This window comes from Aphelocoma coerulescens, chromosome 2, assembly GCF_041296385.1.
Source record: "Aphelocoma coerulescens isolate FSJ_1873_10779 chromosome 2, UR_Acoe_1.0, whole genome shotgun sequence".
NCBI classification, from domain to species: domain Eukaryota; kingdom Metazoa; phylum Chordata; class Aves; order Passeriformes; family Corvidae; genus Aphelocoma; species Aphelocoma coerulescens.
Window position 1 is genome coordinate 72,704,882 of NC_091015.1, and position 27,165 is coordinate 72,732,046.

The following is a 27,165-nucleotide window of genomic DNA, read 5'->3' on the forward strand; positions in this document are numbered from 1 at the left end:
ATTTCTTTACACTTGAGATATGCTGTGAGCTGAGTTGCTTGATGTTCAAGTCTCTTGCTTCTGTAAATTGCACCTTTATCATTTAATCACATAACGCTTTTAAAGGTCTTTGGAAGAAAGTTTTCTCAGATCAAAACAGCTCTTAGTTTCCTATTAAATTAATCTCAAAAGTTGCAATCTTATATTAGTATTAGATAAGGAGATGGCATGGCCTTGAGTCACAGTGGTATTGCACAACATGTCAAGAGGATCACCAGCACCACAAAACCCAACCTCCATATGGAAGGTGAGCCCTCATTACAAAAGGTGATTGAGAGCAATACTAAAAGCATAAGGCACACTTTAGATAAAATATACTGTGGGAAATCAGTGCCTTGTTGAAATACAGCTTAAGACTAGCCACGAGTAAGACCATTAGTCAGCTTAGCCCAAAGTCTTCTCCCACAGGATGCTTAGTGAAGAGTATAAATACAGACAGCATAAATGATTTGCTGAATACTCAGAAAATTTCAACACTCGATGTAAGATTTGTTATTAGTTAAAGAAAAATGGATTATTCTTCTGTGCTTCTGTCCTATTTCTTCCAAATGCTCAAACTTCTACTACGTCCCATGCTAGGGGGTTCCTCACCTTTAACGCTACGCTATGAGATTAAGAATCCCACTGTAATTTTTTCTGAACCTGACCTTTGCTAGCTTCACTTAATGCCTTGGAACCTGGTATGGGTTGAGATATTCAGCAGTGCTGTTCATTTTAAGAAGTAGTGCGGCAGTGCAAGTGGCCCCAGCCACTCTCACCTCTGAAGATCCCACTGACACCAAGCTGTGACGGTCAGGCACCAAGGTCTAAAGCAGCTCACTGTACAGAGAGGGTGAGAACCCACAATTCCCCAGTTCTATGATTTACATATTTCCCTATGATAGGGTCATATTTTCTCCTTCCAGTTTTATGTATAAGGCCGTATATTATGTATATTCATTTCCCTTAGTTAATATGTATAAGTTCTAGAAAGTTCTGCAGTACTCAACACCCCATTGGTTCCTTCCCCAAGTCCCGCCTATATGTTATTCCCACTGATTCCCTCACTGTTAACCCCGCCTACTTGCCCTTATCCCATTGGCTGTAATCCCTTTCCCCGCCTTCCCATTCCCACTATAAAATCCCTGGACCCTGTCAAAAGTCAGGCTCTTCATCCCTGTCCTGTCACCTGAATAAACTTCAGCATGAAATCCATATGGAGAGTCCCCTCTCTTCTTCACCTCTGCCTGCATGCCCTTGCACCTGACTCAGAGAAGATTGCTCCCTCGGGTGAGGAGCTCTTCCCCTCCTTTTGTGTGTGCCGCCTTCCAGAGGGCTTGCAGCGTAGACCTCTGGGCTCCTTTCTGTTGCCACGCTGGGTGCAACCCCCCTCAAGGTAGTTGGCACATCGGTCACCTTGCCGTAGAAGGGGTAGTGAGGCATACATGACATGACTCATTTAGCCCATAAACAAAAACACAGAAAGGAGCTGGAAAAACTTTATGCTGAGCGATCCTAGTTCTGTCACAACTCCTCCAAAAAATCTCTCCTTCACATCCCCACAGCAAAGAAAGAGAAGTTAGCGGAAGATACCACCTTGACTAGTCATGTGAGTAGGAGGTTTCAGTGGTGCAGAACAGCTAAGACTTGTTCCTACACAAGGCCAAGGTATCCAGGAGGAGACTGCTTACCAAATGATAAAAGGAATGATTGCTGCATTGTGATAAATTATCTTTGGACATGTTAAAGATGACCTAGACTTGGTAGTTGCCTAGTGCAACACAGTGCACCAGGTTTGTTAGGTTAATGATTTGGATTCTGGTCACCATAGCTGTTCGACAGTAAAAATTTCCCATGATATTTTCACAGCAGCTATGGAAAGCTTCAGGCACCATAACATGAGAAGCTGACCATGAGAATACCCTTACAATGTTACAGAAGTATTCCTAATCCAGCTTTTACAAAACCAGCAGTAAATGCATGAGTAAAATATGCATTATCAAAGAAATGCAAGTTCCAATAGCTGAACAAATATTTACAAGGAGTGAAAAAATTCCAATACCTCCATGGTTAAGAAGCCACATAAAACCAAACTTCCATTTTCAAACAAAATTAAAGGTAAGAAATTCCCCCCCCCCCAATCAGATTTATTAAAAAGACTCACCATGCTTTAATTTCAACTCTTTTTAAATTCAAGACTAAATACACACAAAACCAACTTAATGTTCCTGGTAAAGAGTTAACTACTGGCTGTAGCATTACTGAACCTTATGTTTTACACTCCATTTCAAATAATGCAAACTTAGCAAAAATAAATTTATAAATAAAATTAACAAGCAAGTAATGCTATCCAGCTTTTTCTGCTGCTGTTCCACTAAATAAGCATGGAAAGAATATAACATACACTAGTCTTGTGTAATATAAACAAATTTTCCAAAAAAAGAAAAAATAAATTTCAAGCAAACATCAGATTGATGAGCTCTTCTGAAGAAACCACAAATGAGCCAAACATTCTGTTAAAAAGCATGAAGACTAGAGTGTGTTTCAACCCTCTCTTTTCCCCTTCCCCAGTTAAGCTGGAACAGGTATCTCTTGCCCTTGGAAGATGAGAGAAGACACTACAGTGTGTCCAGTATTACATGAAGTTTTTTAGGACCATTTCTCACCCCCACAAGGCAGTTAAACTGGCCTACGAAAGAGCAGCTCCATGATGACAGAGAAGCTTGGGCAGAATACTACATCTAGTTTCCCAGACATCCCTCCACTCCCTTGCTCCAAAGGCCTAGTTCTGTTAGGACTCTGCAGAATTGTGGTACTTCTATAATGTCAGCATCTGGGAAGATTCAACTTCTATCAGTTACTAATGTCACTCTGTGAGGTTTCTAAAAACACACTTGAGTTTTACCCCAGATCAGTCCCCCAGCCTGATTCATACAAGGAACACTCTCCCAGCCAAAAAGCAGGTGGCCTGAGGAAAGAATGAAAAAAAAAAAGAGGGGGCAATGGGGAGGATGGATGGAGGAGGGAAGGGGAGGGAGAGATGGCCAAGAAATGCTCCTTTTACTTGAAGGGGTTGCTAAAAGTACAGCTGAAACCATAGCCTAAGGCTGAAGATCAAGTTGTAATTTTAATTGTATACATCTCTGCTTTGGCTCTTCTCTATTAAACTTTTATTTTGAACAAAAATAAAATGCACCTTTTTTCATAACAATACAAAATTAAAGAGGCTGGCTGTCATTCAAGGACTTAAACAGCACAAATGCAAATATTTGAGTAGGAAAATTAACAGGAATGAGAAAACTGAATTATACAGAGCAAATGTGACCAAAAATTGGGGGTTTCTTTCTGCTGAAGAAAAAATACAACCTTTGTTAGACAGACTTTTCTGGTTCTTTAAACTGCCAAAACTAAGAGATTAGTGGAGTCTTATTGTCTGTAGGATTTTTAGTCAGGCATGCAAAATAAGCACTCGTGTATTCAATTTATAATCCTTATTTCCAACACTGTCAGCTACAACAATGCATGCACAGCCAGAAAGACTTTATAAAAAAGGAGCGTTACCAGAGTAGGTTTGATGGAGACAAAATGGTTATCTGGTCATGCTATTAGACATTTTGGCAACAGGGTCAATTTATCTGGCAAATTATCTTCTGAACAATGCCTAGGTACCTCTAGCAACACTTAGAGAGAGAACAGCATCCTAGAGCAGCAATTGTCTAGATTTTCAAAAAATATGCATTTTATTTCATGTTACAGCATTAACAGGCTTTATGTTTTGGAACAGACAACCATGATATGAACAACATTTCAAAGCATCCAAGGAATCTATTTAAAGCTATTCAAGCTTATAATAATCCCCATAGAGGAGAAAATACTACTTTCAGAAAGACAAGCCAGCACATGGAGACTTTGACTCCTGATGAAAATCTTTATGGAAACATGATTTTTTGCAAATTCTAGGGTGGCAGCTCCTCATTAAATGAATGACCACTCCTTGTTACCGCAATATCTTCCTTCCAGTCTTCCCTAAACAACACTTTCCTCTGTTATCCCATACAAGACCTGAGACAACACCATGGTAGCAAATACAGTCACCAACCACTTATTGGTGGTGGTATTAATCCTGACTGCACTCATGTATTATTCTGTTTCAATTATTTACACTGCCACACTACAAGCTCTTCACGGCCACGTTTTTTTTTTAACAGATACACAATACTTACACAGTAAAACCCCAGTTACACAAATGGCAAATAGTGACAAGGGGTTTTCCTTGAAAGTGAACGGCCCAGTCACAGTTCTGCATGTTATGCTGTATACTTGCAAAAGTCACTGGGACTCATGTCCTAATTGAGCCATGGGCATGATTTTTTGGCAAATTAACTCTTATGGCATGATTGTTCTACAAGGCTGTTTGATAGGACTAAAACCCCTATGAACAGCAGAAGAAGACCTTAACACATGGAGCAAAAGAGAAAGAGGTTTTCCTTCCTCATTTCTGATGCCCAGTATCACAGTAGACCTGGCAGCCAGGGAAGAAACCATAATGCATAAAACCAAACTGAGATATGGAACATGCCTACAAAATCTAACAGGCAAAATCAAGTGAGTCTCCACAAAACCCATTTGAACCAAGAACAAAATTTAATTTAAAAAAACCACAAGTGACCTGGGGCAAAGCATCTGACACACTAAGGCATGAAGGCCTCCGTAGCTATTAAAAAGTTTTTCTGGTTTCTAAACCTGTCAGGATTAACATGTTTTCCCAAATGTAGTTCTTGCAAATGATTTGATGATCTTAACAAGAAGTATCAAATTAAATTCTGACAGAGTTATAAGGAAATGGAAGCAAGATTATATTACTGAAAGTTCTTGGCAACTACAAAATTAGAAGATGCCATGTTCTACACCCTTAATGAAAATATTAACAACATATTAAGCTAAATCTGAGCCTTCTGCTGATTCTTAGTGTTTCTGTGAAAAACAGTGGCATGTTGTGAATCCCAGAATCCTTTGTGGCCAGAGGGCACAGAGATGATCAGTATGTTTAATATTTTGATGACAACATCAAACATACTGCGAGTGCACTGCAGAGTGATCAGCCTTTGGCAACAGATCTTGAAAACACCAAATTTATTCTGCATGAGTCTATCACCCAGCATGTGCAATAGGTTTGAAGCATTCTGACAGCAGTGGAGCGACTGCACACACAACACACTACAAATGCACAAGAATGGCTACACGGCTTTTGGCTCAAAGTCAGCTCACATCTGGCCATCTCAGAAGGAGACTTCAGTGCTAACTGCAAAAGACCAAGTAAAATTATGCAAAACAAAGGGAAAACATGCAGAGAAAACGATATTTTTAAATGCAACAATTTTTAATAAAATAAAAGATTAGCATAAAGCCTACACAGATCTATTTTCACACTACTTGAATGTCATAATAAAATGAATGGAGGAGTTTATTTAAAGCATGTTATAAGGGTGTTGTCCAAACGCCCCTTCAACACTGACCAGCTCGGGGCATTGATCACCACTGTAGGAAGGCTGTTCCAGGGTTTGAGGGCCCTCTCGGTAAAGAAGTCTTTCCTCATGTGAAGTCCAAACCTCCCCTGAGGGATGCAGCCATTCCCATGTGTCCTGACATTGGATGCCATAGAAAAGGGATCAGCACCTCCGTCTCCCCCTCTCCTTCTCAAAAAGCTGGAGAGAGCAATGAGGAAAAAAGCTAGACACCAATAATTTAATGTCATTGCCACTATATTTTTGAAGTAAAATTTAATATAATGCAAAGGAACCTTTTATACAACAGGACATGCAGAAGACAACAGAAATAACAGTAACAGAGTGGTCAACTTGACTGTATAAAAAAGTGTACCAAGAAGACAACAGGGAATTTCCTTCAGAGCCAAGAAGAAAGTTCACTAAACTAATTTGGCCACTTAAAAGAAGCTTGAAAATATCTCCAGTGTTGCAATTTACTACTGAAAAGACATTTTTATCCTTTAAAAATTTCTCTTTGCTATATGACACTGGTTATGTGTGCTTATATATGTTACACAGTAGTTCTCACATATGTGGAGACGCTGCTTCTACTCACTACTGGTGGATAATAACTTTTTATTTAAAAAAAAATAAAAAATACATGCAGACAATGAAAACTAATTCATTATGCTATCCCATCTAACTACAAAATGACAGGCTGGTACCAAAATATTTATTTTGGCCTAAGTATTCTGTGCATTAGCAAAGTCAGCAGGAAAAAAACTTGAAACATTCATAAGACACAAAAGATGATACAGAAAGAATTTTAATAAACTTAAGAACAACAATGAAAAAAAACCCTAGCTCTATAGCCATCCCCAAAAAACACAGCAAAACAAAGAGAGGTTATTTATCAAAGTGTCTCAAATACAGCAACCCAAGCTCCCTGGAACACAATTTTAAATTATACTTCAGGAACAATATTAGAATAAAGTCTATGTTCCCTAAAAGTCAGTAAAAAGGCTGACTGACAGAAAAGATTTGTCTTAAGAAAACAATCACCATTCTCCTTCCTCTCTCTAGGTCAGATTTGCAGATGCAAGTGCTCTCTCTCTAGTGTTAGTTTCAACTCTGGAAGGACCCTAAGTACACAGCCCGGGTTCCATCTGGATAACTGGGCACCCATTCCCTGTCAGTTTGTTCAGAGACCAAACCCACTACTGAGAGCGTGCTCTAAGCATCCCGCTTTGGTACTGCTTCTGCTAATCAATGGGAAACTAAAACATTGACCATTCTTCTTATTTGTCCTCTCAGCTGCCCTGAAATCATACAGAGAATGTACTGGTAGTTGTGCAGGGGCAAAACAGCTACTAGGAATAAAGCAGAATGTCTTGACAGTGCCTCATCAGAACCGCTAAAACCAAAGATCCTCAGCAGAGCTCACAGTCATCTGAAAAGCTCTGGAAACCAATCACATTATATAAAAACAATCCTTATCATCACCCATAAACACCTGTTTATGGCAAACTTGTATAGAGAAAAATATTTAACATTCATCTCTTTCAAACTCTCAACACTCCAAAGTCGACCAGATTAGGGATAATTGCTAAAGACAACTAATGAAACCCAAGACTCAGAATCTTAGTTTTGGTACTCCTCTGCTTTATAATGTTACATGTTGTCCAAGATTTCCTAACAGAAGTGCTATTCAGAATTCAACACCATGCATGCCAGTGAACCATCGTGCAAAAAATGGAATAAAAATAGGTGATATTTTGCCACTACAATTATCCATCCAGAAGCAATTGTTCCGCATAGTTTGAGGAACACTGTTTCCCGACAAGATGTGACTTTCATTTGAGCACCCTGATTGCTACCATAAAATAAGCTAATATAGTAGTTAATTATACAGTGTATATTTTAATAGCAGCATATTCCCTGCCATCTGCAACAGGCATGCAATGCTAAAGAAGTATAGTTTTGTAGTGGTACATGCAGAAGGTCTTCATTCTACACTAGAATGCAGTAACAGCTAATTCCATAAAAATATTTATATTTTTACTTAGTTTGATGAATGAGCAAAAATTGCTTGCAATATAAAGCATTATCTTTGCCCAGAAAGTCTCTCACAATATGTAGGATTTTTATGATAATGAATGTCCCACGTAAGGAAAAAATCAATTTCAAGTCCTTCATTTTAGCCAAAGTCATCCCAGGACACAACTCCACGCAACATTCAAAGCTCAGGCTTGTTTAACTTTTGTGTCTCCTTGGAACACTCTTCACTGATAGCAGCTCCCCCAGCCCACTTCATATACTAAGCAAAACCACATTGTTATACAAAAGTTGCTTTGGGCAGGAAAGAAAGAGCCCTCTCATAACTGTAAATGCAATCCCCTAAAATACAGCACTGAACATGACACAGCACATTTTGAAAAAACTTACTAATAAATTGATGACACAAAGAAAGCGCTGTACAATCAGCTGTAGAAAAACTCTGCATAAGCAACCTTACAGTAGACATTTGTTCTCCACTCACAGACCACTTTACTGTGTTTCACAATACTTACAATACTTTTATTTTACTAGCTTTCTTACAGAAGTCTGCTGTATATTCTGATTTTACACAGCTGCCCATGTAAAAAAATTAAACTACTTACTAACAGTTGAAGTTTACAGAAAAAACATTAAAGTTAAAAAATGAAAAAACTCAATGAACTACTTTCAACTTGAGATAGATTATTTTGTTAATGAAATTTTGTGAAATATTAAAGTTCATGTGGCTTGTAACTTAAGAACTATTATGGAGGTCAGAGAGGAAACATAAACCCATGCAAAGTATGCAAAACCCCCTCAATTTCAGTACACCTTAACACTTAGTCCAATGCATTATGGAAGTATGCAGCATGCACTAGAAATCTACAACAGCTTTTGTGCACATTACATTGAATTCAAGATACTAAAATAATACACAAAACCAACTTATTTCAGAGGTTGGAAAAGTACAAGAAATAGGCTGATATTTGTTCAGTCATGGTGATTTCAGCCATCACCTTTTAATCAGTTTTCAAAGTGAAAAAACTTCTCATGGCACATCTGTACCTCTCGCGTTTTTAACTAGAGCTTCAGCAATACATCTTCTGTGAAAACAGAAGTGCTTGTTGAAGAGACTGTGGCTCAGTAACTCAGCAAGAAATTGAATAATGGCTTTGAATTGCTGAAATCTTTCACTGGATTGATGAAGTTTCTGCAGCCCACAGCTGCAGCAAGCTGGCAGTAATAAATTCTCCATGCACTGCAAACTAAGTATCTGACTATTTCATCCATTTCTAAGTATGTGAAAGCTGGAGGCAAAGCCATTTTACAACTGAATAAATACTTGCTTCTTTCATTATGCCCTCTAACAGAGGTAGCAGTGTAAGGCCAAACAAGAATAGAACTCCCTGGAGATGCCTGCTGTGAGAAACGTCATAGCATTTCTTCAAGAAATTTCAAAACAATAGCTTAAGGGCAACTTTTTCCATTAGAAATCAAATTATTTTGAAAGAGTCAATATTTATAATAAAGGCCACAGTACAACAGATGAATTGAATTACTGATTTTTCAATCCAAATGTACTATACTTAAGTTCAAAATACTTTCCAAAATTTCACATTCTTTGTCTGCAAAGACAAACAAAACTCAAGTTTTCTTTCTTGTTATGCCAAGTAAATACATCTTTATGCTAATATAACATGGAATTGATGATATATAAGTACACTTATAACAGGACAGACAAGTCTGGATTTTTTTTTTTCTTTCCACACATCCCATAAATCTAAATAAAATCTAGACAGTTAACTTAAGCAAGGTCCTAATCCTGACTTATTACCCATCTTATCTTTGTCATAGTTCCTTGAAGTATAGTCCAAAGTTTCTTTAGAACAGCTATGTAGTGCTGAGGAACACTTCTTATGCCACTTATAAATGGCAGCTTCTCTCCTGCTCAGTAACTATTTGCCAATTTCAAAATCATCTGTCTTACATTACTGAAAACTTCTAGCATTCTGAAATATGCTTCCTGAACTGCTTCTCCACCAAAACAACAAATTTATTTATGCATCCTCTATTTCAGTTGCTGATCATTTCATAATATATATACAGGTTTTAGAAACTTATCCTGCTAAACCAAGAAATCTCGCACTACAGGATTCCTGTCAGACAATCCTAACATACAATCCAATTCACAGCAACGAGAGCATGAATTCTACAAACCTAAGCAATAGGAAAAATTTAGTGGCAATCACAGATGAGCTTCACAGAAGAAAAGAGAGGTGTTTGGCTTTTAAAAAAGTGAAAGAAGAGGGCATTTGTAACCTTAAGCGAGAACTTTCTGTGTGCATAATGTAGAATTTAGAATTTGTGAACATGGGCTTTGATTAGGAAAAGGACTCTTCCTTGCATACTACTGATAGGAATAGACAAAAGTTCATCACTGGCCTAAATAAGGTTCATTATGGACCCCTAAGTAAGGATAGATTTAAGAACACTTTTAACCATTGGAGACTTCTTACTAGAATGGTTGCAAGTCTCAGAGCCAGAAGTGAAGCCCAATGGATGTGTTGTCTGTACATCTGTAAAGGATGTGACATCAAATGTTGCATTTATTGCTTTACTTTTGATTCAGAGTGTTTCATACAAAGATGGAAGGAGCTGCTGCACCAGAATTACCCAGCTATTTTTAATGTACATTTTAATCCTTCAAAATGGCACACAAACAGAACAAATACCACCTGTGCCTTCACAATGAATACTGGCATAATTTGGAAATCTGTATTTTTGAAACACAGGTGAAATTTAGATATATAGAACAAATACTAAGATACAATAAAGCTGTCATAACTACCAGATATAAAGAGTTTTAGGCAGATACTGGCACAGAGAGTGTACTGCAGGAAAAACTTAGTATTTGATGGAATCCATGTGATGTTACAAATATCCTATTGAACATAAAACTGATAAGCTTTGTTTGGCTCTCAGAAATATCCCAGAACTTCTCCAGTAAATTCATTACCATCAAAAGCAATGTATCCCTAAACCGGATTTTAAGAATCCTTGCAAGGCTCATGAAATTTACTTCATAGTTGAATGAAAAAAGGTTTCTGTTACTCTCTCTAAGAAACCAGAGATAGAGTAAAATGACCGAATTTTCCCATTTCCACATCATCTCAAAAAAATGTATGCATAGAACTTCACTTGAACAATCCTAAAATCAAAATAAAATACTCCATTTTGCAAATAGTGGTGCACACCATAACAAAAGCATAGCTTTCTACCACAAAGGCACCATGAGACACAGCTATGACTATTAATAACATGAGAGCTACATTGCATCCCAATCATTATGTGTGAAGGTAAGCCCAGATACACTTCAGAGGCTCACTTTTATTGTAGGGGTGAAACTCCTTACCTTGAAAAGACTGTTTGGCTCTGTCCACCAGTTCTTCAGTTGGATAACTTGCTAGATCTCCTCTGGCATGCTTAGTTTTACAGTAGGTACATGCATTGAGACACCTGTTCAGAAAATGAAAATGCTCAGTAACTAGCCAGGACAGTCTTTATATGCACAGTTACATTTATTAAGTATGTCTGGAAAGATGAGTTTTTGTATCTATGACCAGAAAATAGTAGTATTCTGTTTTTAAATCAATCAAATAGTTTGAAAAACATTTTGCTGCCCTAACTTCTTAGAGTATCTTTTGCATCTATATGAAAGGTTGAAAAACAATCAGTGGGAACCACATACAAAACCCAACAGTGGGAATTCAAATATTTTTTAGAAAGGTATAGTAGGGTTAATCACTGTTCATTACTAAAGATGGATCTCCAGGTTTCTGATCCCTCTATTACATAAAAAAATCCAATCTGAACAAGAAAATACAGGAAAAAAGTCCTGAGAGGCTGAAAGTAGATTTTTAAAAGTGTGTATACATGAAAAGACATTTCAGGTAATTTTTCCAACTTTCCTTTGGCTTGAATAAATAGACCAGATAACATAATGAAGACAGAATCACCAACCAGAAAGACAGTTTGGCACAAAAGATTGGGGAACTAATGAAAACTCCTACAAGAAAATGAAGGAATAATGTGATTGCTTTTAATTTATCTGCCAGTATACTAAAGGCAGACTAATTGAGAGTACAAGGATGGAGAGACAAAACAAACAAAAACTAACTCTCATTGTAAGTGTGTTGTGCTTTCTTTTCCTTTCTCCCCTTCTTTAAGTTCCAGCTTTTTATAGGATAAAGCATTTAAACGTAAGCTCTAAAAATCCCAGAGACCCCAAAAAAATCATTATCAATATTTCTATTGTTCATGCTAGCTAGAATACCATAAATTCTGTCCATTTTCACAAAAAAAAAGGCCACAACTTCAAAAAAGTCACAGAATTTTTAAGGCTGGAAAAGACATCCAAGATCATCAAGTCCAACGTTTGACCAATCACCACTGCATCAAATAAACCACAGCGCTAAGTGCCCCGTTCAGTCATTTCTTGAACACTTCCAAGAATTGTGACTTTACCACTTCCCAGGACAGCCTGTTTCAATGCCTGGTTGCCTTTTCAGTGAAGAAGATTTTCCTGATGTCCAACTTAAACCTCCCCTGGCACAGCTTGAGGCCATTTCCTCTTTCCCTGTCGCTGGTTGCCTGGCAGAAGAGACTCCCACCTTGCCACCACCGTCCTTTCAGGCAGTGGTACAGCATGATAAGGTCTCCCCTGAGCCTCCTTTACTCCAAGCTAAACCCCCCCAGCTCCCTCAGCTGCTTCTCATCAGACTTGTGCTCCAGACCCTTCCTCAGTTCCATTGCCCTTCTCTGGACATGCTGCAGAACCTCAATATCCTTCTTGAAGTGAGAGGCCCACAGCTGAACACAGGATTCAAGGTGAATCCTTACCAGTGCTGAATACAGGGGGACAATCACTGCCCTTACCCTGCTGCCACACTATTGCTGATCCAGGCCAGGATGCCATCCAGGCCAGCATGTGCCACCTGGGCACGCGCTGGCTCTTGTTCGGCCACTGTCAACCAGCATCCCCAGGTGCTTTTCCACCAGACAGTGTTCTGTCCACTCTTCCCCCAGCCTGTAGCGCTGCCAGGGGTTGTTGTGATCCAAGTGCAGGACCCAGCATTTGGCCTTTTTGAAATTCATACTGTTGGCCTTGACCCATCAATCCAGCCTGTTCAGCTCCCTCTGCAGACCCTTCCTACCCTCCAGCAGATCTACACCCCAGTCCAACTTAGTGTTGTCTGCAGACTTTCTGAGGATGCACTTGATCCCCATCCAGACCATCAATAAAGGTATTAAACAGGACATGAAAACATTTGGGTGCCAGAAAAGGCGAACATTGCAACTACAACATAGCTGGAACTAATGCCACAGAACTTTCAAAACAATACTGAAAAGGCAGAAATAGCACTGGGTGGGTTACAATGAAGTCACCAGCTACAAGCCTGTGTTTACTACTTGGATATATCTTGTTTTCTATTACTGTGTCTGGCATTTCCATGACTAGGTGATTACTGCTTTGCAAACTAAAGGTTTTCCTTCACAGACTCCCCTCCCATATTAGTTCTGTATCATTTGCATAAGCGGGAGTTCAGGAGGGGCAGAACACAGCCCAGAACATTTGCTCAGGTGCCCTCCTGCCACTGCACATCCCCTCAGCCCTGAGTCTTCTCCATTCAACAGAATCTTAATTTCTAGATAGTTGGTGACTCTCTCTGCTAGACTGGATATGCATCTTATTTGCTGTGCCTGTCAGATTGATGCCTTGGTTTTAACTTTTGTATTTCTCAAATCCTGTACTGTTTAGTGTGTAACTCTGAAGTTTCTTGTAGCCTGTTAACTTCTGCTCTCTCATGCTAGGTAGACATAACAAAGCCTCTCCAGGCCTGCTCTCCAAGGACACCCAGATTGTCCTAGGCCCAAAATGTGTAAACTAACATCTTACGAAGGGGGGTAAACTTGCTGAAATTACATCATTAACTGAAGTTTTAATTGGAGAATTAACCCTGATATGCAAGTGAACCAAACTTATGTAAGTGTGAAGAACTCATGACTCGGGGTCCATCTTGGATGTAGCCTTTTAACTTCCCAGGGTGTACCTTGAAGGCCCTTCAAATAAATACCTACCTTTATTCCCTTATCTTGTCTAGCCTCTGTTTTTAGGTGGCCACCCCAGGCATCAAGACCAAAACATCAGATTTTAGCATACACCCCAGATCAGAAAACTAAAATATATTGCTTAACAGCAGCAATCAGACTGTTCTATTAACTAAAACTGTATATGAAAAAGGTTGCCAGTAAAATATCCAATTGGCTGTTAAAAATAGAAAAAATCCCTAAACCTAAACCTGAATCTTTACACCCTGTACCAAATAAGTGATTCATTGCCACCCAGACACAACTTATTCATCAGATGTATCTCACCTTTTTTTAAAAATCAAAAGCCTTTCGTTGCACAGGATCTGAAGCACGTGTAAAAGGTAGCACTTGAAATCAAGAAAGTGTAAGCAGATAATTGGTTTATACTTTGTGTAGCCTATGTAGCAAATTAAAATGTTTTTCTTCTAGGTCACTGTCATCTAAAGTTTGCCATGAATAATCTTCTCTCAAAGTCCATGGGTACCTCTTTTTTTCTGTGCTGCCCTTATGCAAAGTATGTCTCCCTCCTTTTTATTCTTTGCTTGATTTTCTTTTTTGTTAGTTTTTTTTTAAAGCACAACTCTCCATTTAACCCAACACTTCATTTCTAAGCAGGCTCCCATCCGGACATCCAACTCCTCTCCCTCCACATCATTCATTCAGCAAAACCAGCCTTTTTCCACACAGCTAAACAAAACAAAAAAAAGCATTATGGATCAGTCAAGGAAACATAAAATCAGTTTCAGAGTGAATATGTCTGCCCTTTTGGAACCAAATCACAAAAGCTGTGATATTATGTACTAACCTTTGTCCTATACTAACACTTGTTTTCTCCAAGAAAATAGAATTCCCAACTATTTTGTCAAACTTCTCAGGTCATCAAGAAGAGATTTTACTGCAACAATCCTACACCTTGAACACTGGGTTACTTTAAGACCGGCTCTTTCACCCACAGAAGAGAATTCTGTCAGCCACCAGTAACAAAGGGACACATCAAGATTTTTCTCTTGGGATAAAGTAAATTTATTGAACTCAAATATAAGCTTGGATTTTGGGTAAAAAAAAACACAAGAAAACCCACCAAGAGCTTTTATAATTTCCTTAAATTTGCAAATTCTGGCTTACTACAAGTTTGGTGTAAGACTTCCAACAAGAACTTTATCACAGATTTTTTGTTGCCTTGAACTGTAACCTTGAATGAAAACAATGCTTTTTGTAGACCTTCAGGTGTGTCAATTCATCCTAAGATTGATAAAAACTGTAATATTAGTATGTTACTTAAAACAAACTTCTAAACTTCCTCCTGTGTAATAGATCTAAATAGAGCCAAAATCTAAACTGGTATTGATGTACAGTAAAAAGGATTATTTATACTATCTACATAGAATTTTTCTGTTCCCTTATCATGTATAGTACATCTATAAAATACACCATGGTACGTCTTTCTCTCTTCTCCTTATAATTTATGCATAAATCATATACATCCTGTACTATGTATTTTGCTCTGTATTTGGGTTGAAGTATTAGAAAAGCTTTACAGCAAGAATAGTAAACACTAAAAGTGGCAAGACTATGAAACAGTGCCAAATACTGAAATTATTAATCTCCAAACCTTGAGCATAATTTTCACATCTTCAATCAAAGCTCCTGCCCTACAAGACTGGGCTACCTGAAAAAATGCAGTAACAGCAGCTTTTCTATGGTACTTCAGTAAAATCTATCACAAAGAGAGCATGGAAATGTGGAGAAAGAAGCACCAGTAAAAAAAGGGGAAGATATTTTCCAGATATTCACAGTACTATTATAATATTTTCCAATACTTTCACAATATTATATTATTTTCCAAATATTCACAGTATTATGTGGTATTGTTTTCAAGACATTTATTACTATGGTCTTTAAGTACAACTTCAGGGGATTTGTTGATTTATTTTGGGGTAGGAGCTGAAAGTTGGAACTTGGAGGCAGACTTTTTCCAAGTTTTGCTGTGGTAATTAACTTATTCCTACTATAAAAAAGAAGTGTTGGGCATGTCTAAATAATTTAGTTTTTCCCTTTTTCAATACTTAAAGAGATTATATAACAAAACCAGAAGGATAGACTTAGATGTAACATAAAAAAGCATCAGTTTTAGAAAGGAAACCAGAAGAGACAAAACTTCTATATCCTATTTGTACCATATTTGTTAATACCAACACGGAAAGGAAATAATCTTCTGGGCTACAGCTGACCAATGAAAGGATTAGATTTAAACTACTTGTAAAAATGCTGAACTAACCACTTTTCACAGATACAAGAATTAACAGTTCTTGAAAATAAAAATTTAAACCAAACCATGAGTATAATCAAGGATCTGTAGTGGTTTCTTCCCTCGTACGCCAGCCTCCACTCCCAAGTTTCCAGCATAACAAATTACTCATATGTCCATGCTGCCACATACTCAGACCACAGACAATCAAGTGGAAAAAGACTTTTGGGAACTCTCAGAATCTGAGCACTGCCTCTTATTAAGTGGCCTCCACCACCAACTGGATCACCTAAAACCAACATCTCCTTAAAATCCAGCCTTTACTGCAGCTGTAGCTCCAATACCTAGGATTGAACGGCCAACAGGCCAGTAGTTGTGAAGGAGTATTTGCTTTGTGTTAAACTGGGAGCCTTCTTCAAGCATTTATAACTGGTTTGTCAATGTTAGTTTGCATTAATACAGATCAAAGCTTTTTTTGCTCAAAGAAATCACAGACTTTTGTCGAAAACAATAATTAATGATCATTGTGTTTGTAATTGCCAGTATGTTTTGGATAAATTTTACAGTGATTCCAGAACAAAAACCACTGAGTCCTGGTTTTCCAGCATACTAAATTGATTAAGGTACTTTGAATTATTAACCTTTAATCAGCTGCGTGCCCAAAACACAGCAAAATAAAATATTATACAAAGATAAATTACTACCATGTGGCTAATTAAAAAATTTTTCAAACATACTACCAAACTGAGTATCATCAACATTTTGGTAAAGTGCCTAAAATTTTCTTGTAGATATAGGTAACAGTGGTCTTCACAATGTTTAGCTATATGCTCATGTTGTGCAATATATTAACCAGACTCTTCCTTTTCAAACCAGTAATACTCCTCATAAAACACATACTTAACATGAAAGGCCACCGCTTGCAGACGGAACTAATAATGAGTGAGAATGCTTATGACACAGCAGACAAATAAAGACTTTCCTTCAGAGGGACTAATCAGTGGACTTCATCAGCAGATGAGCACGAGAACAGACATGAGGAACAAAATCCTGGCTCCTCCTAACGGGACTTATGCCACTAGGTTTAGTGAAGACAAGATTCCACCCTCAGATATGAAAAGTATAAAGTATCTTTCATTCAAGGATCAGAAAACAGCTCAATTACAGACTGTGATGAGCCATTAGTGCGTGTCACTCAAATTGAATGTGACTGATCAAGACCATACATCTGTGAGCAAGATGGGAGAGCTGAAGGCTGCAACAGCATCATGTGATAGAAGATCTCTGCTGCTCTGCAGGTGGTTAGTCTTGGGGAGGTGTTCCCTGAATAATCTGGAATAATCCAGTAAACTCCTGCTTGCTCCCAAGGTGGTCTACCAAATTGGAAATTTGCATAAAATCATTAATCACAATTCAGCCCAAATACTAATATTTGGTCTTATGAGATCTGACTAGCTATACATATTCAAGATTTTATGAAGTTCGCCCTATTAAAATAAATAAATAAATAAATTTCTGCCAGTATTTCAGTGCCCCTGACACCACTGGAACATTACATCAGTACAAACATGAAAAGATTGCTCATTACTATCTCCCACACCATCTCTCTGCATCTACCATCAAACTTCCTCAGGTGGCCTCAATAGCTCCAGGCCAAGAATATTTTGTATTAAAACTGTGGTTTTCCTGAAAGGGAAACATAATTTGCTTGCTTCAAAATACAGCTTAGAGAAACGATTTATGCTTTTATAAGATACTTTCAGAGTTTCTATCAAATGTAATTTTGAGAAAAATGCTCTGTAGTGTGAATAAAGAGAAAATTCCCTTTGTAAGCTTGACTGAGCAAAAGAAATCCCCAAAATACATACTCCCAGCAGGTGGAAAGGAGATGGATACTGGTCACAAGCTACTAAACAAAAGCTGGTAGAATTCTACAAACATTTTTCTGCTTAGAATACTAAGTTTTGAAAACCTAACAACACCACCTATACTGTACTTACAGTTAAATATCATACTATATTTATAGAATTAAATGCCAATAATACTTCTTAGCATTCTACTCTATGAAGTCTACTTTGTACTTCCAAAATATCTAAATTCCATCAAGCATCACCGTAATGGATTGAGGGGGGGAGAGAAAAGTAGTTCACAGGAAAATTTAAGAACAAAAAAGGGCATGCCTAATAGGCCTGACTTGTTTTCAGGGAACTGTTCTTTTGCTTGAAGTTTGCACATTTTACAATAAAGCTTTTCAACGCACAATGACAGGGAATATAATTTCCTGACAAATATTCGGGGCATGGGAGGTTGTTTTCACTTTAAAAATATTTGGGATTTAAAATACTTTTGAAACAGTGGCAAGCTATTTCTCTTAAAGGCTAGTTAGTCTAAGCAGCAAACTGTATTGTTACAGAAATACTGTTTCTGGTATCCCAGCTTGTTCAGACTGAGCTTGGACACCAGCCACAGGTACACACATGCACTCGAGGTTACAACATTTTCGATATGATAAGAACAGGACTTGTCTGAACTTATCTTTGTAGCCAAGTATTTTAGAGATATGCTGCGATAAAAATTCTCATCTGAAAATGCAATGCCAGCCTAAAAGGTCTTTTGAAAGAGTTTTAGCAGAAAATAGTATGACCCTTCAAGCAATACTTTACAACACATGGGACTGCACACATTTTTCTCAAAGTAGGATGCAACCATGGGATGCTGGTTTCAATTCTGCTACTCATGCCACGCTCAGCAAAATGGCAAGAAAGTGCATTACAATTTTGTTTTTCTAAAATTTTTACTGGCTTTGAAGCCAGTGTTTTATTTGGTAATGCCTCAGTAGTTGCTAATCAAAAGGAATTTGGAGAGAAGGCAGCTCCATTGGTTTGATAAACCATAATATGATTTAATTTCATACTTTAAATATTTGCATTTTCTGAAACTGAATTCCTACAGTCAAGTGCAGGTGATTCAAAGGTCACAGCCATGTAGTTATATCATCTACATTCACCTTGCTCACTTCAAGGCCAATGATTTAACATCGAGTGCATCAATGGCACTTTTCAGTGTTTGTCTAAAGAACTTCTTGATTATTTATTCTGGCCACACAGTTTTGCAAGTGAATAATGTATTAAGGCATTCTAAATTGATATTACAAGATAAAACGTCCCATTGCTAAGGTGCATGTATCTGTGCTCCCCATCCTGACCCAAAATAGTGCTTGATGCTTACTGGAAACTGCAATGTTTTTTTTCTCTACAATTCAAACTAAAGCCCTGTGATTCACAGAGACATAACTTATTTTAAAAGTATTTCCAAAGAGCTGCTTGGCTACGTAGAACTCTGATTTGGGGGCAGATCATGACAGGCATTAATATCAAGCAAGCAACTCAGCCAAAATAGCACAGGTAGATAAATTAGGTTCTGTGGTTGCATGGAGCAGTAAATGCCATGGCATTATAAATAAAAGTCATCAATTCTTTCATCACTTCATAAACAGCAACAATATTTAGAAGATGATGACTCCTGGTCTCAGTCAAATAGTAGTAATGAAGGGGGGAGAAATGAAGAGCTATGGCAGAAAAATCTCAGATAAAAGAAAATTCTTAGAAATCTGTTCACAGCTAATCCCAGAGACGCAGTGGCAGAACAGCCCAACATCACTTTATCAGCGTGGATAAGGAACTGTTGCTCTCAGATCCCTCCTAATGAACAGCAGTGATTGGAAAACGACCTCTGAGGACAGGATTCTTGGAGACTTGCTTTAATTTATAAAGTTTCAGAGGGCTGTGACTTGACAACTGCCTTAGTATTTAAAGCAACAAATAGTATAGTTGTATTTGAAGTATTTTCTACTGCGGGGCAGATGACTTAGCAAAACTGACACAGAATGTGCTCCAAAACGTAACTGGGTGAGGAATGAACAATTTCAAAAGCTTTTAAAAATTGAGCTTTCAACATTTTTAATGAAACACTATAGATTAAAATTGTGATTTTTAGGGGTACAGGTGTGTGTAATGAGCACATTTAAGGTTCTGTTTCAGGAATGAAGCATCTCAGCAGATCTTCCTGACTGAAAAAGGGTAAAGGGAGTCAAGTGTACTTCTATAAGCAATCCCCTTCATTTAACATACATCTTCACAACATTAGCAGCTCCTGAATCAGCCCCACAGAAAACATGGTTGAAAAGTAGACCACTGCCTGTGATAAGAGCTATTGTTTTTACTTCCTGAATGGCTTTTGGGACAGACCCTTTTAGAGTGGTGAAATCTCTCAGGAAACATTAGGCTGCAGTTAATTCTGTAACATACAGCAGGTACCACACAGATTCTTGGGATAAAAGGTATTGTTTTTGTGCTGGTCAAAACATCCTGGGGGGGAAAAAAATATTACGTTTCAGCAGCACTAAAACTACCAGGCTTAATTTAGACTTTATCTAAGATTGCCATCAGACCAATTTCCAAAAAAGCATTTGTAAAATGTCTGTGGGAAAGTGGATCTGAATTGTCTGGGTAAAATAATGGAAATAACTGCATAATAAAAACAAACTCACCACTTATAATCTAGAAAGAATCCCTTCCCAATGATTGCATCAACACAAAGCTTTCTGCCCCAAAATGTCCTACTGGTTGTGGTAGCAGTAGGAATGTTAGAAGCTGCAATGTGGACAAGGATTTCAGCATTATCTGCAATTAATACTATGCTGTTGCTCCTAAATGTCATTTCTCTCTTGCAATAAAGTTGTTAGTCTTGCTGGAAAATAAAGTTGTCTGTCAGCAGTAGATACATGCATGCTTCAAATATATACTCTTCCCTATGTATTACTTTGTCAATGTAATATGAAAGAAGACCACACATTTCAACACTAATTGCCCAATCCTACACCTCAGATTTTCCAAGCAATTTAATGGATTGATTTAAACAGTTATTCTCATAAGACCCATGGACTGAATTCTTTTAAAAATAGAAATTTAAACCAGAGCCCTTATGTTTGCCTTTAAGAGTCTCCAAATGGATTTTCAAAAGCAAATTAATCCCCTTTTTGCACAGTTACAGAGCTGAGTCAGTCAGACCATGGACATAACTTCCTTACTGCGCATGCACCTCTTAAAGGAAATGCAAATTAAGGTACTCACTATTGAATAAATAGGAAAACAGACAGTTAGGAAATATTTTATTTCCATTATTTTGTAATGTTATTGTTTTCAATGTATTTGATTATTGATTATGTTATTCATTATGTCAATGAATGTATTTAACTATGTTTTGCAGAATTTAAAACTAACGACAGTGCAGAAAAACAGGAAACTGTTGTTTTTCATTACTAATGATCATCAACTTCTCCATCTCCTTTACTTCTCTAAAATACTCCTGTTCTAATGATTCCTCAGATCTTTTATTCTACTTTACAGATTTTTTTTTCTCCTGCCATCTTCTTAATTTTTTCCTCTTGTCTTGCATTTGGTGACCTCTATGCTTGTAACTCTCCTGCAGTGTCCTCGTGTCCCAGTGATTGGAATGGTCTGACATCCTTCCAAGATAGTTGGCCAGTGTTTGTATGCTTTGATTTCCTCTTTAACTACTCAAGTCTGTGGTGAGCCTGAAACTTTTCCAGTTCAACTGCTGCCAGCTCTGACAGAAACCATAATTTTCCAGCTTTTTTTTCTTTTTTTTTGTAAAGCACTAAAATGGACAACTAGCTTTAGACTTAAGATGATGATTTCTTTTTTTTGCCTTGTCACCTCCATTGCAACTCAGATAGTTATGGTCAGTCCTTTAAAAGAAAATCTGAAAGGCTATGACTAAAGCACTTAATGCATAAATCAGAGCATTAAAAACAGGCCACAGAACCTCTTGGGGATTCAGGATCTAAACAGCCTTCTAGACATTACAGGCTGGAAAATACACAAGAGGCAGCTCTAGTCATCCAAAGCAAGACTTCACAATAAAAAGGAATGGACAGACAAAACACAAAGTAGCTCAGCAATTCAGTTGTTTACAGGCCTTAGTCAATACTCAAATGAAAGCTTTTTTCATATTTCCACATCTCCATCTGGTTAGAACATTATCTTTGAAATGGCTGACTTGAACTATTTTTTCAGCTTCAACAAAGTTCTTAAAAAGGCCCAGCCTTTTGGATGATGGGGGGTTTTGCATGATGTGCCTGTGGGCTGTTGAACAGACCCAACAAGGCAAGGTACCAAGGAACACAAGCCAGTTACTTCCCTGCAGGAATGCTTCCACAAATATGGTTGATGACATCATACTACAAGATGTTTATGTGCTTTTATAGACATGGGTTAAATTGACATTTTCCTTGAGAGGCTGAAGGAGTTCATGTCTGAAGGAGGACATGAACTGACCTTGCATTCTACAGAGGTGACTGACCCTGTGGGAGGGGGAAGACTGGGGATGTCATATGTCTTGATTTTTTAATTTTTTTTGACTTGCAAGGCTCCTCTAGAATATGTAAAGTCAAACTTCTGTGATATGGATTGAATAAGTGTTCAACAAGGTGGGTTAAAAATGAGCTGGACTGCTGGGATGTGGTGAGCAGTGCAAAGACTAACTGGTAGCTGGTTACTACTGGTGTTCTTCAGGGATTGACTGATGCTGGGGACACTCCAATTTCCCAACTTTATTAGCAACATAGGTGAAGGGATGTTACATATTTGCAACAAATCCAAAGGTGGAGGTGGGGGGGAACACTTCACATGCTGGAAGGCAGGTTTCCTATTCAGAGGGACATCAACAGCCTGGAGAAACAGGCTAACAGGAACCTCGTGAAGAAAACTGGCTTGTTCCTTGTTGGGATGAGGAGCTCTTACCACTGCCTACAAACAGTTGATGGGAGCATACAATGAAGGCACAGCCAGGCTGTTGTTGGAGGCTCAAGGACTCAGGATGAGAAGTAATGGACACAAGATGTAAAACAGGAAAACACCATTAGACCAAAGAAAGTATTTTACAATGACAGCAGTCAAGTACTGGAACAAGCTGCACCACAGCTGATCTCATCTCTTTAAGGCCCTGGAACCTAACAAGAACACTACTCCTTTCCAGAGACCAAGGACTTTCTCTGCTCCAGGTTTATGTGTGTGTCCACACGTATGAGTGTGAGCAGACATGTGCCCATAATTTAGTTCCCTGAATGGAGAAGTATATTTGTGCTTCTCCATATTCCTTTGAAATGTTCAAATCAACCCAAAATGTAAAGAAGTCTTACCAAAAAACAAAACAAAAGGTTAAATTTATCAGTTCTGTTATGAGTTACATATGGCCATATTTAAACTTCTGAATTCACTTAACTTGAATTCATAGTAAAATCCTAAACTCTCTTCTGCAAACACAACTTTATCACATAGAAAAGGATGGGGGGCAGGGGGATAGACCTGAATGTATTGTATAAACAACAAAGAAAAGCCCCCCAATGAGCAGATGTGCAGTAAGATGTTGTGGGTGCTCATGTCAAAGGCAATTTATGCAAACTATAGACTCAAACTTTCCAGTCTCACAAGACTTGATGGAGATAGGTCTCTATGTTTTGCTTCACAGAGAAGCATTCATCCCTTTGGAAAATAAAGCCATTCAGCTCCTCTAGACTAGAATAAAAAAGCCACTGTATTTACTAAGTATTTATAGTATTACTTTCATAATTTCACTTCAAAAGGGAACTTTACTTTTCTCCACATATTGTTTGCATAATAATTCAGCATACAATATTCAACAACATTCATAAAGTGTTCCACATAGACATAAGACATATCACAAATCCTAAACTCCTAAGAAAGAAGAGTAGGAGGACAGCAGAGACCAGAATTTTAAGTGGATATAGGTAGAGCAATATTACCTTTGAGACCTAACTAACAGTAAATGCCATTTAAAAGAGTATGCATAAATCAAACTGAAAGAAAATAGGTTTTAGGTTAGATATGAGCATGAAATTCTTTACTGTGAGGGTGGTGGTGCACTGGAACAAGCTGCCCAGGGAAGTTCTGGATGCCCCATACCCTGGGGTGTTCAAGGCCAGGTTGGATGGGCCTTTGAGCAACCTGGTCTAATGGAAGTTGTCCCTGAGGATGGCAGCAGGGTTGGAACGAGGCAGTCCTTAAGGTCCCTTCCAACTCAAACCATTCTGTAATTGTAACTTTCTGTTTTGTTTAACTGACTTTCTCTATTAAGAGAAATGACTTCACTCCTAGACTTGACTTTAACACTACAAACTGTGCTTCCTCACTTCCACTGAAGGAAACAACACTCAAAATACATAAGCTGCTGGAATGAACCAGCAGTATAGGAAGGCCCTAGTTCAAGTTTAATGATGAAAATTCCCATTATAGTCTCTGCAGTAAGTTCATCAGCTGTCTGAACCACAAAGAATGCCTGTGTTATGTATTAGCTGGTTATAAAGTGTCTGCAGCAGCTTGACTTTCAGCACAGAGGCAGGGGTTGTATACCGAGTATGTACATGAAACATTTACAGGAGAAAGGAACCTATAACAATCAAGCTGGTTTGGTGATTTCACATACACATATCTCAAAACTTGGAGTATGTTGCCTGTTTCCACAAAAAAATTGCTGGATTAGGGTTTTACACATCTAGGAAACACTTCTGAGACCAGCTGCAGATACAGCAAGACGCCCTTGCAAACCTACGAACTGCAGACACAAGCCAACAAGCACAACATTATCTTACTCCTTCTGTTCAAGCAAAATGGCCAAGCCTAGAGAAGACATCACTTTTAACCCTTTAGTTGGAATCAAAGGTTATTTACGTGCTTATAGTGTGCTTGGTGAACACACAAGATGAGCTTTCCTGATGATGTTGATACTTACATAAATAGTTTAACCTCTACTAATATTTTCTCTCTGTTGCAGAAAATTGTCCTTTAATGGTAAATTAAATACAGTATCTCAAAAGTTATTACACTCTATTTTACTGAAGAATTATAATATATCTAAAGCAAAAGACAGAGGTTCAATGTATGTCAAATATGTATTTGACTAATTATACATCACTATACTATTTTACCCATACTTGCAATTTTTAAAAGCAACTGATAGATAGTTTTGCGAAGGAAAACTAAATTTTAAAAAATCAGCCAAAACCTCTAACTTGCAGAAAAGAAAAGATCTGCACCAATAGTAAAGGGAGTTCTTCTTTAAGCTCTTTAACAAATGATCTAAACCAAACTGTTAGAACAGAGGAATGTGAATGACTAAACAAACCCTTCAGTAAACATTCCCCAGCTGCATTTTTCAGCCTAATACCAAGTTAAAATGTGGAGACTCTATTCTTCTACCTTCTGCAAAACAATTAAACTTCAGAAGCAAAGCAACATTATAAGACATACGTGACTCACAAACATAGTCCCTGAAAACAAAAGCCACTAGACATTTATCTCTTAAAAACAAAAAAGACACCAGGACTGGCACCAGTTTGCAATGCAAGAAAGACCATGTGATACTTAGACACTTGTGTATTAGTTTAAAAATAAGCTAGATAAGCATGTGATGAGTGACAATTTTGTACTTGACCTTTTTTTTAATAGCTCCTTTTCACAAAGTCCACACAGACATCAACAAAACTCCTAAAAAAAGGAAAAACTAAAACCTTCTATCTCATCCAGTGTGTTGAAAATAAACCCTAAAACCAAAATTCTACATAGAAAAATAAAAACATATGTTTTGAAGGACAAAGTCAGAAAAAATATTTTTTCTTTAAAAAGCATTGAGCTCTTCTTGTAAATCGAGCTGATGAAATTCAACATGTTAAGTTACAGAGACAGAAGCTTGGGGTATATATCTCCAGTGGGAATATTTCACTCTGCCTAGCAGGCAAGGAATTTGGAAATAAAGAGTTCCTCTTTCCTGAGGCTGACCAGGCCTACAGGATTGCACAGGAAATTCTTTTAAGTCAGGAAATGAGGACGCATTCTGCATGGGACAAGAAATCCTTACTTTAGGGTATTACTTTCTGAAGTGTGAAACCACAAAATTTACCTCTGGAGTAAGGGTCTCCACCAGCATCAAGCAAGTCCATTATTATCCACAGTGTTTGTATCTAAATCCTTGTGAGTTTTTCTGTTGCTGTTTATATTTATTTAAGATATCACAGAATCACAGAGTGGTTGAGGTAGGAAGGGACCTCTGGAGATTATCTAGTGCAAGCCCTCGCTGCTCCAAGCAGGAGCAACTAGAGCAGGTCCAGATGCCTTTTGACTATCACTAAAGACGGACACTCCACAAGCTCTGGGCAACCTCTGCCAGCGTTCAATCACCTCCACAGTAAAAGAAGATTTTTCTTACATTTAGATAAAATTTCTTGTATTTCAATTTGTGCCCACTACTTCTTGGTCTGTCCCTGGAGATTACTAAGAGCAGCCTGGCCTTGTCCTCATTAGGCACACACAGGCACACACTGAAAAGATCACCTTCACCGTCCTTTCACTGAGCCTGCTCCGGTGTCTCTTTCTCATATCAGAGAGCCCCGACCTTGACCCAGTACTCCAGGTGTGTCCCACCAGGGCAGAGCAGAAGGATCATCTCCTCCCACCCTCTGGAAACACTCTGCGGAGTGAAGCCCAGGAGGCTGTCGGCCACCTTTGCTGGCTCATGTTTATCATGCACATTTTTTTGTGAAAACAAAACTTAAAAATGTGGTTTGCCCATTCTGAACTGAAGGTAAGGAGATGTATGGCACAGAGTTTCATATTTTAGGCCTAACCTCACAGTTAGTTTTGTGTTTTACCTAAACATGTATCATGGTATCAGTGGTGATACTAAGTTTCAGGAGCAAAGCTGTTAACCACATTCTTAGTAGCACAACACATTCTTTTAGGCTTCTTTCTCCACTTTCATTTAGTGTATTCAAGATACAGTGTAAAGACTTAAGAGTCTTAAGAGTCAACCACTCCTGATGTAGAGACTAAGAATTTTCCTAAAAATGGGCAACCAGCAGTAATTCTGTAAAGAGGAATAAATCATTACAATTAATCATCAAAAGAGGTAGAAAATTAAAAAACTGAATTTTCATTTACCACCACCCCTCCAAGAGCAACCATTCTTTATCCTGAAGTCAAAACCAAATATGGCAACATCAGAGAAAATTTCTCTCTGCCTCAAATAAGTCCGACAACTGAACTCCATTTGTAAGGATTAAAGCCTGTTTTAAGTAACACTAACACAATCCCACCAACAGGCAGTCTGGTTTCTTGACTCCTTGGGAAT

General features: G+C 38.0%; 1 protein-coding gene across 6 annotated transcripts in view; it reads right to left on the minus strand.

The window, feature by feature from the left end:
* The window catches only part of CDKAL1 (CDK5 regulatory subunit associated protein 1 like 1), a 383,689-nt gene that overhangs the window by 205,513 nt on the left and 151,011 nt on the right, over positions 1–27,165 (minus strand). For all 6 annotated transcript variants that reach the window (XM_069007992.1, XM_069007993.1, XM_069007996.1 and 3 more), the window contains exon 9: positions 10,954–11,057. In XM_069007992.1, coding sequence (XP_068864093.1) covers positions 10,954–11,057 — 104 coding nt within the window. The remainder of the gene's footprint in view (positions 1–10,953; positions 11,058–27,165) is intronic.